General features: G+C 38.0%; 1 protein-coding gene across 7 annotated transcripts in view; it reads right to left on the bottom strand.

The window, feature by feature from the left end:
- clcn3 (chloride channel 3) overlaps positions 1–14,965 on the bottom strand; it is a 55,682-nt gene that overhangs the window by 37,525 nt on the left and 3,192 nt on the right. For 3 of the 7 annotated variants that reach the window (XM_036561342.1, XM_036561347.1, XM_036561348.1), the window contains exon 2: positions 5,590–5,765. In XM_036561342.1, the coding sequence (XP_036417235.1) occupies positions 5,590–5,749 (160 nt within the window). In that variant the 5' untranslated portion in view covers positions 5,750–5,765. Of the gene's footprint in view, positions 1–2,206; positions 2,821–5,589; positions 5,766–8,774; positions 9,141–14,965 lie in introns of those variants that run through there. The other 4 variants (XM_036561345.1, XM_036561349.1, XM_036561343.1 and 1 more) reach the window with 3 other exon arrangements.

Here is a 14,965-nt window from a genome sequence, read left to right on the forward strand (position 1 = left end):
CTGGATCTCAATTCATTATTCTGTGCAATTTAATTCAAGAATAGTGTTGATTCTGCAGATTGTAGTAAGGCTGAAACTTTTACTGCAGCACTGTGGTTGCAGCATCCTGACCACGGTGGGCTTATAACTGCCAAAACTGGGCATTTTATTCACCATGGGAACACACCTAGGTGAAGCGGTTCTGAACTGCACCGCTGCCCTCCACATGCACCAGTGTTATCAATGCAGGCGCATGCGACAAGCTTTCTGTTGCGTGTTGCGTGAATGACAACGGAAGTGACACGTAGTCACCGCATGCAAAGCTTAAATTCTAAATTTTGCTGTGAGCTGTGAACTGGATGCCACTAGAAGCATGCACAAAATATACCTGTGGCATTTGTGACTCATGTTTTGCTATGATGATGTGCATCTTGGATTCTGGCGTATAAAACAAGTTTGTGTTATCCTCATTTGTGCTGATGATATTTTATGTTCAATGACACAGCGCACACAGTACTAGTACAAGTACTTGAGTTTAACTAAAGCCCTGTTCAAGCTGGATTAATTTTATCTGAGAAAGCCTAGCAACAAAATTTGTAAGTGATCCGATGGGCCGATTCAAATATGATAAAGTATCTGTTTAATTTACCATATTACCAGGTCGAAATGTCATAACCAGGACATTTACATCAGCATTAAGGTTGGAAATTGGATAAACAGATCCAAACAAACAAACAGCAAAAACGAACTTTATTAGGCTAGTAAAGAGAACTCAATCAACTTTACAAATGTCGCCCAGTAGGACAGAAATCACTCTGAATATAATACACTGTATAAATATAAACATTATTCTTGAATATAGATTATTCTTTACAAAATTGGTTTGTGGAAGAACTGTAAGCGAGAGTCATGATCTCAATTCTAAGCCAAAACTAATGAAAAATCGTGCAGCTCTACTGTCAATCTGTAATTACAACATAAGCTCTCAAAAGTCACTTAAAGTTTCCCAAATGTCAACCAAATAATGACAAATTACAATGTGTGTTGATCTATATCCGGTGCAATTTTAACTAAACATTACATTCACTGTGAAGTCATATTACTTATTTGCACAGTTTGGCAAAATCAAAGTAACACTCCTTGCCTCTAAATCCAATGTCCTGCAAATCTAACAAATAAGCCAGTCTTACACCATTTTACCATCCTTTCTTAAGTAGTAAGTTGCCAAAAAACAGCAGCACCCAAGTACATGTACTACATACATGTTTCTGCACAGCATACATAGAACAAACCTAAAATTCTAAAAGATATCTAAAAGTTCAAAAATGAATAATAACCTTGTTAACTTGACTACTATCTTAAAATCTAGCTAGGAGGAAAACACAGGCTGTAAGAGCAAAAGCAAAGACATCCATTCAAGAGAAGAGACTTGAAGAGCACCTGTGATTTCAGCATTAGCCTACAGATGACAACCACACAGGGCATGAAATGATCGATTTTATCAAGTTGTCCAAAAGACTAAAGGCTAATATTTAAAAGGGCCTATATCGAACATTTTCCCCCTGAGATCCCATTATACCATGTGTGTGGTTTTAGCAGCCATAATGCATTTCTACACTATTTTTGTTGTATATTTCTTTTACATAATTAAATAATATTAATGTGAGAAAAGGCCAGCTGGCTTTCACATTGTGTAAAATGCACTTGAATTTAAAGTTCAGAACATTTTTCCTTCTACTGTACAGTTAACATTTGGAGATACAAGGTTTTGTCCTGACAGCAACAACATGTAAATAGCATCTGTTCTGATTGGCTGTTTTGCACTGTGCCTCATTCAAAAAGCTGTCTGGGCTGAAATACTGCTTATATCTTCAGTGTGAATGAGCGGAGCTAAACTGTTGTAGTTGGAACAGAAAGACATTAATAGTAGATATTAAGGTAATGTGTTGGTTTTGGTGACATCACAAAAGTAGTGGACAGAGAACAGGCTGTACTTGAAGCTTAGCCTCCACATACAGCCTGTATGGACTGAGGAGGAATAGTTTTGAAACAAAAACAATGTTTGAATCAAACTCTCATACTTAAATGAGGAAAACTCTGTTTTCCATAATATGGAGCCTTTAAGAAATGTGGCCAAATAAATGTGGCTAAATGAATGTGGCTCATGTTTATGCCTTTCAGAAGTTCAAGAACAACAAACAGAAACACACCCAAAATCATTAGTTACCTTGAACACTTCTCTCTGAAACCCTCCTGTTGCCTGGTAACTGTACTGGACCAGGTGATGATGTCATCCATCAGTTCTGCTTCGATAGCATCCACGTCTCAATCCGGCACCGAACCACACGCTTAGTTCCCTTCAAGATCAAGTGACGGCATGATACTCCACACAAACTCCCATTTAAAACACTCAGGAAACTCTACACCTGTAAGGGACCACCGCAGAGTCCCCCTTCATACATATAAAAATAGCACACTGACACCCACAACAACACACTGCCTCACACAGACACTAATATCGCAGAGTCAAACTTGGTGAACTGCTGACTCCAAAGTAGCAAAGCTGTTAAACGAGTTCCTTCAGGTGTCGTCTCCAAAGAGCCACGTCAGTTTTACACACATGTCCTCCAGTTACACGCGACCTGGTCCTGCTGGTACATGACATCACTCCGAACTTTCCCGTGACCTTGTTTTACTGTCCTCACCATGCAGCCGCTCCAGTACTGACCCACACTGTTCCTCAAAGTGCTCTTGTACAAACGTTGCTGTCTGGGGTTAGACTAGTGGCTCATGTTGAGCAAGTAACTTTCCAGCTCCAGGGCAGCCAGTGAGAATAAAGCAATCTGATAGGGCAGAGATTGCTGAGTGACAGTGTAAGACGACACTCCCTCGTTACACAGGCACAAAGGCTGGGCTGGGCTTGTGATCCCGTGAACAAAGGTCTGTCGGATGCCTGCTACACAAGCATTGAGGCGCTAATGAATTATGAACTTAATGAGGAGAAGAGCAAAAATGAAGCCAGTTTTCATAGAACTACAGCAGTAATGCACAGTCACCACACACAACCTGGGAACAGATGACATCACCTCGTCTAAGGCAGTCACCTGCCAAATAGGCTTTTGGAAACAGGAATTTGAAATATAACTAAGTGTTAACACTCAAATAAGTGTACACAGATCTGCTCTTTAGGGGTCAGGTGAAGTCTAATGGTCAGTGAATGTGAATAATGTTTTGGTGATTTGTTTTTATATCTTGTTGGTGAGAGTACACATATACATATACAGTGCTGTGCAAAATGTTTAAATTTATCTGGACAGTAAGCATGTTTTGGCAGTAAAAAAACATTAGCGTATAACATTAGAATAAATAAATAAATGCAGTAAATAGTAACAAGAATGTCTTGTTTCCAAAAATTAGACAATATCTACTGAGCTGGTTAGAAGTACACAACTTTCGTTCCAGATTTCTCCTTGACGCCTCCAGACAATGCCTGGTTTTAATAAACTGCATCAACAGCACACTTGTTTTAACATAATGAAGTAGTGACTGAAGTACAAATACTGGACTGTCACAAGAAGAGGTTTGGAAATGGTTAAAGAGGCATGCTAACAATGTAAAATCACTACTTATTGTATTAACCCACCTATTGTTTGCACACACACGCACACACGCACACACGCACACGCGCACACACACACACACACACCCCTCATTTCTGTGTCACAAAAAATTCCCTCATGTAAAGAGTGCGTATGAGTGACGCGGAGCGGGGGTGGACACAGGGGCCTGTTGTCTGATGAGCCACTGCAAATTCAATTGCCCAATCTTCAGCTAACTGACTCCATTAGATACATAAACACCAATCTTCCCAAAACAACCACCGCACTCTTGGCACATGCACTTTCTCTCCTATAAACAATTTCACAATTTTAACTATTTAATGCAAAAACCTTAATAAGTACTTTTTGGTCACCAAGTTACCACCACGATTCTTCTTCTGCCAATCTAATGGTGTCCCTCTACAGATGCTGGGGCTGAATCTCAAATGGCTCCCTGCTCCCCACATAGTGCGCTACATATGAATATAAAAACTGACTTCTCCACCCCAACAATGCATAATATTGCGAAAAATGTTGGATTCATCCATATTCATATTTGACATACAGTGCACTGCTTGACTGCAGAAGCTAGAATTTCATAACAGCACACTGTTTAGGGAGTACGGAGCGGTTTAGGATTCAGCCCAGGTCTTCTGACTGAAACATGGACATTTGAGATGTGAAACCCATTCAAATGACATTCTTTAGACTTTTATATTGCCATTTTAGAGTGAATTATATCGTAAGTACTTTGATACAGTCCTGTGATATTAATATTGGAGTTGTTCAGCATGTAGCATGCTATCCTTTAGCCTTTTAACTATCTGACCAACCTATTTCCAGTTAAGAAAATAAGTTTTCAGACCCTCAGTTTAAACAGACATGGGTTCTTACTCCATCAATATATTCAGTGGTCCATGCGAGCAGCATGAGAATCAAAGATTATTCCATTAACAGCACAAGGGTTTTTCATGACATGGCATAGGAATACACAATTCAGTTGTTGTGATGCGGTCGTTGGTGTGGATTTTACAATAGCATTGAATGCGGCTCAGCCAAGCAGATATTAATGCTGAAACTATCCATTTTATAAAACTCATTTTACAACAGAAATGAACAACTTTGACAGTCAACTCAGGTTTAGATACTCAAACTATGATAATAATCCTCATGTGCAAGCAAAGGAAACAGTCAATTGCATGAAACATGCAGCGTATGTTATCAAGGTGATGTAGTCCAATAAAAGTGATGCAGAAAAGTGAAACAGAAAATCCAGCGTTAGATCAAACTAAGCCCAAAGTTATCTTAATGTAAGAGATCCTGAGATGATTACTTTATGCTCCCTATTGCTGGATTTCAAAGTCAGTGAGAGGAAAAAACATCCTTGAGTTTTAAAACAGGGAGCATATTTCATTACTGTCCGTTCTGATGATAAGAGCGCTGCATACTTTACTGGCTGATTTCTTTCTGTTTATACGCATCCACCTAGCTCTGTAGAGTCTCTACCCACCAGATTCACGGTCACAGCAATCCAAACTAATGTTAGTGCAAGAAAGCACAGTCTAATTCTGTAACATAAACTGGATGCATAATGCAACTAAACTACTGTGTATGTTTTAAAATATATATCAAAATATCTAAAAACATACCAATGAATACAGTAACTGAACGTCAATTTGCTAAACACAGAATATCAAACAAAACATGCCGAGCTGGCCAAGATTTAAAGTATATCCACCTTTTTTTTTTTAGGTCCACACCACTGGTACACTCATTGGTCTAATACACAGTGGCAACGATGAGGTCAACCTAACAAAGAGTTTTACAGGGTATCTAACAAGAGTATTACAGATATTTGTATAGTGAAGCCTTGGCATCACTGTTGCAAAGGTCAATACTGTGATCACTAACAAATGACATATTTGCCACCCTACTAGACAGATAAACAGACAGACAGATGGCTGCATGGTTGAGAAGCTGTCAAGTTCAGACAGGTGCGTCAGGGTCCTACCTGGGGAAGCGTCCCCGTCGAGCAGATTGTCGTCCTCAGTGGTGTGAAAGTCCATGATGACGCCGGCGCCATCGAGCAGCTCTTCGTCACTGCTGGCGCTGGTGATGCTGTTATAACTATTCCTGCAGTAGCCTCTGTTAAACAGCTGCTCCGACTCCATTTAGCTGTGTGGCGCCCTGAGAACACAAACAGGCACAAAGTTGCTTACAAGACATGATTCTGAGACCCTGTTTTCATCTGGTCTTCATGAGACTTTTTAACTTCGATTGCCAACCGACAACCACATGCATTTAAAAATAGTAAATGTGTATAGCTAGTCAGATTTAAAACCGATTCCTGTATGGGAGTAATATGCAAATCAGCTCCTAGACAAGAAACCACTGCCTGTGTTGTTCCTCGTTTGTCCCATTCTATTCAAAAGATGGCTGCCACCTCAAAAACCATAATTTTGCATGATGTAATTCATTTATTTACACCAGCATTACAGTGATGTTTAGAAGAAGGTGGCTGGTCATGGACCATGTGCTTTAAAACTTAGCAAACGTTTAGCATTTAGCATCCGGCACAACTCACATCTCTGGTCGCTGAAGGCTACTGAATTATACTCAGGGTAGAAACTCCCATCAAGAGCTGAACTGAGTGAGCAGCCATGCCTCTGTAAAAGGTCCAGGGACCGTAAATTATTAAAAATGTGTGATACTGAAATTGAGCGTTTTATTAAGCATCCAACAACGTCTGAATGAAACAAGGACACAAAGTGTAATTTAAGCAAAGCACCAGAATCTAGTACCCTAAAGTCCTATAATGCTCACAATGCTCAGTATTCTCAGCCCTTTCAGTTAACATAAGGTTATTTTCACTCTAGTTACTACAGTGCCAGTAGTTCCCCCTTGTGGACAATGTTGTTAAACATGAGTGAGTGAGTTACAAGCCAGGCCAATGAGGTGATTTGCATCTAAACAAAAAACAAGACAGAAACATAAAAAATTATATATATATATATATATATATATATATATATATATATATAATATTTTATATGACAATATATTTAAGAAGGGACTGGCCTTGTTCACTTTACTGATGGATGTGTATGCTGGTGTGGAAGGCTGACCAAATGAACAGACAAACTGGTGTTCTTGCTAGCTCAGTTACGTTAGCTGGTCTGGGCAGATTTAGGTTTGTATTCAAATCTGTTTTAAAGGTGTCTTTGGCGCATCTCTCTATCTCTCTATCCGGATACAGTCCTGACACTCAAAGGTCTGAGATACTTGAGTCTTACATACACTATCCAAGCTACCTTCATTTGAAATTTCAATTTTCCATTGTTACGTTTTCAGTTAAGTAACAAAAGAAAAATCTTCAAAAGGTTTTCTTAAAATAAAATGCTTCTTAATACTTGTGTAGAAGCTTTATCAAGTGACTTCTTCGGTACAAAGAGCAGGTTTTGGCTAAATTATCATTTGATTGTTTTCTTTTCCAAACTACTGTTAACAGCACATATTTAAGCTTTTTTTTAACAAAGTGGTTTAAACACATCTATGGTTTCACTGCTGATGAGTGTTGACATCACAACGAGACGTGTGGGCTAAGGCTCATTTTAAAACCACTTTAAAAATATTCCCAAAACATCTCCCAATTGGAAAGGCTGCATATCTGCAGCAAGATGCTGAAGGCAGCAAAATGATTGTTGAAAACTGATTCTTTTTGTGTTCTTATTGTAAGGTGAAGGAAATCTACCTGTTCCTACCGCAGACTAAAGACAGCGCTGCCTGGCAATTTAAGCCATTCAGAATCTAAAGGCACAAAAGAGGCCCAAAGCTGACTGACCCCGTTATTGATTTTTATTCTGACACACATCTGAGAGAGTGAGATCAAGGTAGAAACCCTGCGCACCGACAGCACTGACTCCATATCGCCCCCTGCTGGAGCTCAGTTCAAATATGACTGGTTCCCAGACTCCCAAACAGCCTGTTCCAGTCAGCAACTCTTATAAGGGAATTTTTAAAAATTTCTGGATGATTCAATGGTTGTGAATTAAATCATTTAGAGGTGTTTAATGTGAAATGCTTCGTTATAAAGAAACTTTCCAAGTGATAAATGTCCACAGGTGGTGGTGATACGGAGCAGACATCCGAAGAGTTTAATGCCTCTAAAAGCTTCCTCACTGGAAGTTATTACATGAAACAGTTACAGGTAAATTTCTTGATACTAGACACTGTTTGATGATAGTTTTGTGGTAATTTTTTGGGCCTAAAAATCCAGTCATGGTGGAGAGGTAAATGCAAGGCATTGTTAGGCAAAGCAGTTCTCAAAGAAAATGTATTTCTTTTAGGTTTAACTATATTTTACCATTATGAACATTACATATAAAAACTCAAGACACGTGTAGGTTCACTTGTCATTTTGGATAATAAATAAAATGGCTATATTTTCATTGTAAACATTGCGATTCCTGGTTCCCATCACCACAGTTTGTACGAATCTCTACAATGTATTTTTTTCATATCAAACCATTTTAAATGATTTTGTTTACATCTCAATGATTGAATTATGTGGACATTTTGAAAAATTTGCTTTCATTCATTACTGAATATTTCATTCATCCAGTAGCATTTTTGTCAAGCTGTTACTTCAATGGAGTGAAATTAGACGCCACTCCACCCTCTAACCACAGTGAAAGAGCTCTCACTGTAAATCAGCCAGCGTTCTGCTCTGTCATTCAGGACTCACGTAAACAGTCATTAAAAAGAGTAAACAAGCTACATTACCACTTATATATGCCCTTCAGAGACTCAAGTCTCCATTCAACAAATGTTTTCAAGGCCATAAAAAAAGATAACCAGAGATTACTATATTTACAAAGCAGTTACATTTTGAAATGCATAGCCATAAAACCTCATGAAACAGTGTCCTTATAGGGGAAATACAAAAAAAACATAACTTACAGACATTAATGTAACAAGACTTCAGTCTCAACAGTTTAGAAACATTTCTGCTGTTTCATTCGTCAAAGTTCACACAACGTAAAGGACACACAGTAATAAAAACAAGGGAGTTACAAGTTTTTTTCAATATGAAAGCAGTATATAATAAACAAAGAACAAATTGTGCCACAGACACATATCTAATAGTTCACAGTTGTCCATAAGCAACAGTCACAAGACAACATATTAATAGCTTACAGCTCAGCTCACTGTGAAGTTGAAAAGTGAGGCATATTCTTCCTAAATCTCCCTGCAGCTGTAATTCCCTTGTTTTAATGTTCCCCAGCCTGCTGGCTGGGTAGCCTGACTACAGAGAGAGATTATGACTTCTAAAATCCCCTTTTCTTTCTTCATTCTCTGTAGTCAGGCTACAGAGATGGGCCATGACTCATCACGTGAAAGATTACAGTCACAAGCCTGAGTTGGAACGAGTTCCACAATTATAATAGCCGGGATAATTGAATGGCCTCATAGCCAGAGGCCGCCGTTTAAATGAATGTTTCCGTCTAAAGGATCTTATGACCAGATTCTAAAAACTTAGACTGAAAGCACAGACGTCCCAGCATTTATCTACAGATGGTCAATTAGTAACCTAATCTCAGTACAAACTATCAGGTAACAACAAAGAAGTGGAATTGGTCTGCAGCAGTTTTGGCTCTGTGTAACTTGTGCTATTCTGAAAGCAACTCTTGTGCCGCAGGCCAGTTAAGAAGACTTCACAGGCCTAATATGACCCATATGATGACGAGCTTGAAGCTTTAACTAAAAGTGGTGAACTGTGATGTAATTTCTTAAGCTATGTCAAAATGACAGACTTTCCAATCTTTAATACTCAGGTCTTAACTTTATTTTATTATAGTTTATTACACAAAGGATGGCACTGATCCAATGTCCAGTATGAGCACGAGACATATACCAGCGGAAAGTGTTGGATCCTATTTCAGGAAATAAGTAAGAATCAGATTCTGTATCAAATGAAGGGCTGGCGATATTTGGCCTGTACAGGTTAAGCTAAGTTAGTTCTTTCCTCTTTGCTTCACATTTTATTCTACAAAGATAACACGTTATCATTTTATTATCATGTTTGTTTCAGAGTTAGGCTTGTCTCAAAATAACTAAGGGGAATGCATGACTTATTGTACTAAACAGTTTTTTTTGATGCAGCAATTTATTTGATTCATGTTATTTAAATAGACATATGATTTAAAATTGAAATTTTTAACAATGCCAGTTTGGCCCATTTGAGAGCAAACAATGTTATGGCTAATAGAAAATCCTGGAAATGTGTGTTTAATGTGTTTATTTAAAGTGTGAGCTTTAGATTTGGAAAAAAAGGCTAATAAAAAGAAAAAATGAAATAAAAAAAGGCCATCAGCCAATTTGAAGTAAAAAAATTGGAATCAGCCAAAAAATTAAAATCACAATATTCTGACATACAGACACAACTCATTAGTAGTGCCATGTTTAAAAACAGCTATTAAAAACTCTTGGTTTGCAAGCTGTACTGTACTGCACTTCAGTTAAACTGAACTAATTACACTCTTTATTGGACTGAAACAGTACAGATGGTCAGTTTTCTACGTGAGTAAACACGATATCCTCAACATGCTCAGAAAAGCGTATTCTCATGATAACATATTTGATCAGGATAACATTATCATATTGCTGACATCTATCTTTAAAACCAGCAGTAAGTGAATTTTTACCATCATGGGAGCTGTTACTATGGTAACGAGGTCACAGTCCTAGGCGTGTATGTTCTTAAGCTGAGGTTGTGTATAAATCACGCTGTTGGCTGTGCCTTTCTTACTATGGGGTAGTAGAGTGTTTGGACAGTTTGAGCCATGGGCAATTAGACAATCATCTTAAAATTTGTAGTGTGACATATTTCTGAGTAGGGACATTGGTGTCGAGAGGGCCTCTGAGCTGGCTGAGTGTTTTTCCAATTGGGTGGGGGGTGGGGTGACAGATATTATTGATTAGTATTACTTTTCACCCAATCTGGTGCACAGTGATGTGATCAAAAATAAGAAGTGGGCAAAAGGTCATTACATTTCGATAGAAGATTACAAGGAAAACTTTAAAATTATATGATGAATCAAACTTAATATGACTAGGGACATGAAACTTGTGAAAAACAAAAAGTCCATTTTGGTTTCAAATTGACTAAGTGAAGTGCTTCAATTAATAATAGCTCACTTTAAAGCTTAGTAAATTTTGAAGGCAAAACAAATATTGGTCTATATCAGAAAAGAGTGCTACAGCGCCAACTCTAGCTTACACATTAACTGCATCAAAGAAAAAGGCGATCCATGTGTTTCAGGCTATAAACTGCAGACAGTATAAACTGTAAGCCTGCTCTGAAAGTCAAGAAATATAGTGAATGATCTAAACGTGTCCAAACGCTGCATTGTTAAAAAAACCCACAACAGACCATTCTGCCTCAGGGCACTTGGCTCGTTACTCTGTGCTTCTCAAAATGAATGAAAAAGCAGTCTGCTGCAAATTAAAGCAAGAAATCTAATTCATTTAATTCAATTCATGCTGCCCTGCAGTTAAAGTAAGCAAAACAACACATATCCTCTGTCTCTCACAAGCTGAAAAGGTACTGACCCCTGACCAGCCGTTTACTGTGAAGGGCGAATCAGTTCAGGCGGTCAACTTCATTCTGTCAGAACAGAGAGGTGGTCCTGCTTCGCTTATTACGACCAATTTCGACTCTTCTTTACAGCCAAATTGGCCGATGGCTTATTTTTCTGCCTGATTTTTATTTTTTTTTACATGAAACACACACACGCACATTTCCAGTATTTTCTATACGATTCACAGCATCATTCACTGCATCATTTTACATTTCACCAGGATTTCCATGCATAATAATAAATAACATCATCATCATCATAAAACAATAATAAATTTATTATGATTTTTTAATGATTATGATTATTATTTTATGGTGTTGGTGATGATGGTGATAATAATAATAATAATAATAGTAGTAGTAGTAGTAGTAGTATTTGTGATGCACATAAATGAAAATTCCAAAAAACAAACCTAAATTTAAGTCAATCCAAAATCTAAAAGAAATGTTTTTTATAAACAATTTGCCATTTTATTTATGCATTTGAATGAACATAATAATGATTAAAAGTGATTATCAACATATTGGTAAAGCAGTTTGCTAAACTACATTGAAAAAATAAAGTTGTAAAAAATAATTAAAAAAAATAATAATACCTCAAGGCTGCATAACTGAATTCCCACCATTATAATGACGGAAATACATAGTTTTTACGGAGGAAACGTCTGAACACTCCTGGTCAAATTAGATGTTTTGTTGATTTTCTAAGTGAAATTAAGTTAACACAAACTCTACAGAGAACACTTAAATATGACATTATTCTGCTTAACTCCAACTCTCATCAACCCCACCTGAACTGCCTTCAGAAGCCCCCTAGATTAGCTGAAGTAGTAGTGGGCAGTATAGCCAAAAATGTATATGTATATGTAAATGTATATAACAGAACAATATATACACCAACCTATGACAATATTGCTTTGTAACACTGGCCCAGCAGGCCCAGCAAAACCTCTGCTAAATGGTGTTTCACATCTTATTTCTGCAAGGCTGAATTTGGCTTCTCATTCGTCATCTTTAAATTTTCTGTTCCAACTTAAATGTAGCAGCAGTTACATTCTGGCACCAGTTGATTTGATTTGATACAGGCACCTCAATGCTTAATTTGTATGCTGCATTATCTGCTCTTATTTGTGGCACACCAGTATAACAGTCATGACAAAACTTACACTTGAGAAAGAATTTCAACTGGTTTACCAACCACCACTAAGCTGAAGAAGGTGTTAGATTTGAGTTGGAGGTGAAACCCACAGATAGGCAGATCAGTGGAGGGTCAGTGACCTCTGGTTTGAACTAACTGAATGGATTGTGTATCCTGTCCTTAATGTAAATGTAGTCTACTTCAGTTATGGATATGAACTTAACTGGAATGTCACCACACTGGATAAAATGCATAACTGGAGCCAAGGCTAATGCATTACTGAAAGAGGTGATGCCTTGTTTCTGCCTGACAGACTCAGAGGTGACATCAGCTAAAATGAAGAGTGATGATGAGTTTCCATGGCAACATGTGAGCGGAGAGGTGAGAGTGAGAAAAGGTGTGTAAATAGATTATAGAGCTGGGAGATGAAGAGCTGCAAGATTACATGCTGTCTCGCTGATTTGCTTTCTTTCGCGTCCTGGGGGGGGCTATCGCATTTCACTGCTTTCACGCGGACACGTTGTCAGCTGACACGTAGACACAAGTACAAGCACCACGTGGCTGTATTTTGACTGAAATGTGAGAGCGCAGTCTCTCTTTTCATGCAGCAGCTGTCCTGTTTCTGTTGGTGCAACAAATACTGTTGCAAAACTTAATCCATACGTACACAAATCCAGCTATCCACCTACGATCTTCTGTTGTCATGGAGGCGTGACCGAGGTGACTGTTGCTCAGAGATGAATCAGCATTTTCAGATCCTCCTAAAAACCACAAACTCAGCACTCTCATCACATTAGTAGCGCATAAAAACCACAAGCACTGAAACAGTAACCTCTGATAAGAGAACTGAATGTTCTTCTTTCACACAAACTACAAAACACTATCAAAAACACTACAGTCCTTCAGCTGAGATCAGCTGCTCCTAAGAGATCTGGCTAAATTCCAACAATATGGAATTAGCTTAAAACATAAAAGGTAACCTAATTAAGACACCAGAGAGAGTATCATTTTAACACTCACTCTGATACAGAAGATTATGTTGAGGAGAATAAGTAATTACCTGTTATAAATGGACACGCTGTGATTTCAGAAGGGGGTGTGATGTTCTCAAAAGCTTTACTTCTACTTCTTGCTCAAACTCACAGATCCAAAGACCAACCGCCAGCAGAAATGTTCAAAGAAATGTTGCAAGATCTAATAGCGCTGATCACATGTACACTGTTCGTAAAATGGTGAAGAAGAATTACATTTGAACATATTTGAACAAATGTGTCTGAACTACCTCAAAACATATGTGAAACAAATCCAGGCCCAAATGCGTCCCGGTACCTGAATCCTGGACCAAGGGTCGACTTAATGTAATGTATCCTGAAGTATGTTGAATTTTCGCCTTCTAACCAAAAGACAAGAAGCAATATTTGAAAGTCACCTTATCAAAAATGGCACAAAATGAAACCCAAATCTCCCCTGCAGAGTTTAGTTCCAACCACAGAGCAAGACACTTTTCTAGAATCTTCAGATGTTCCTGAAAGCCCTGATTTTCTGGGCCAGTTATGTTTAATTATGGTTATAAAACATCAGGGATAGAGACCCTCCTTGTTTGAGTCTAAAGACACAGTGCTCAAAAGTGGTCTTGGGACACTTTTGGGAATTCATGTAATTGTGTATTTATTACTTTCCAAACTAATTTAAGTTTACACCAGTAAAGTTATAACAACCAGCAACAACTAGGTTTACTAAATGAAACTCAATGATCCCACTAATTAGCTGAAACCTTAAGTTAGGCAAGTAAAAGCACTGAAGCATTAGTGGGACCAAATACGGTGACTCTTCCCTTTATGTAAGTTAGTATTTAGTATTTTATTTAGTTTAGTATTACGCATGTGCCCATGCTTTTCTTCTAGCCGTGGAGTACATGAGTTTGCAGATCAGATGCCCAACCAGGCTTGTTGGATTTTCCGGCTTGGATGGTCAGAGCACGGCAGGCACTGAACAACTCCTGTCTCTTTCCACCACTTCACTACATTTCTTATGCTTAATTTTGGAATTGAAAAGGTATCTGTACTCTCATACACATTTTGTAACCAAGAGACAAGTTTTTTGACAGATTCAGATCTTTGATAATCCAACTCAATTTTCAAGTCTAATACAACATGTTTCAGAGTGTTAATGAAATTAAGTCAGGTGTGTTAGACTGTAGATTTCCAGGAGCAGCATTTGGAGATTCTAACATGAGCATTTAGATTAGTGTCCCAACATTTGTCTGCAGTCAAAATGGAGAGGGAGGAGGTTGGACCAAAAGTATTCAATGATAAATTATGACACAGCTGGGATTGTGTGTGGATTATTCTCACAAACATGGGTCTGTAAAGGATCCCAACTTGAACAATCGGAACAGCTAAACCTTAAAAATAACTGAATAATTAAAAGTAAACCTGAATGATTCCTTTGATTTTAAACAGATTTTTAGTAACATGTTGCAATTTAAGTGACCAAATTCACAATGCTGCAACACAGCAAGGTTTGAAGATAAATCTTTAAATATATCTAGTGAATATACAGAGCAAAACACAGTGTATTTTATCTTATTACTGCAACTCAATGACAGCC

Source organism: Colossoma macropomum, unplaced genomic scaffold (genome assembly GCF_904425465.1).
Source record: "Colossoma macropomum unplaced genomic scaffold, Colossoma_macropomum, whole genome shotgun sequence".
NCBI classification, from domain to species: Eukaryota; Metazoa; Chordata; class Actinopteri; order Characiformes; family Serrasalmidae; genus Colossoma; species Colossoma macropomum.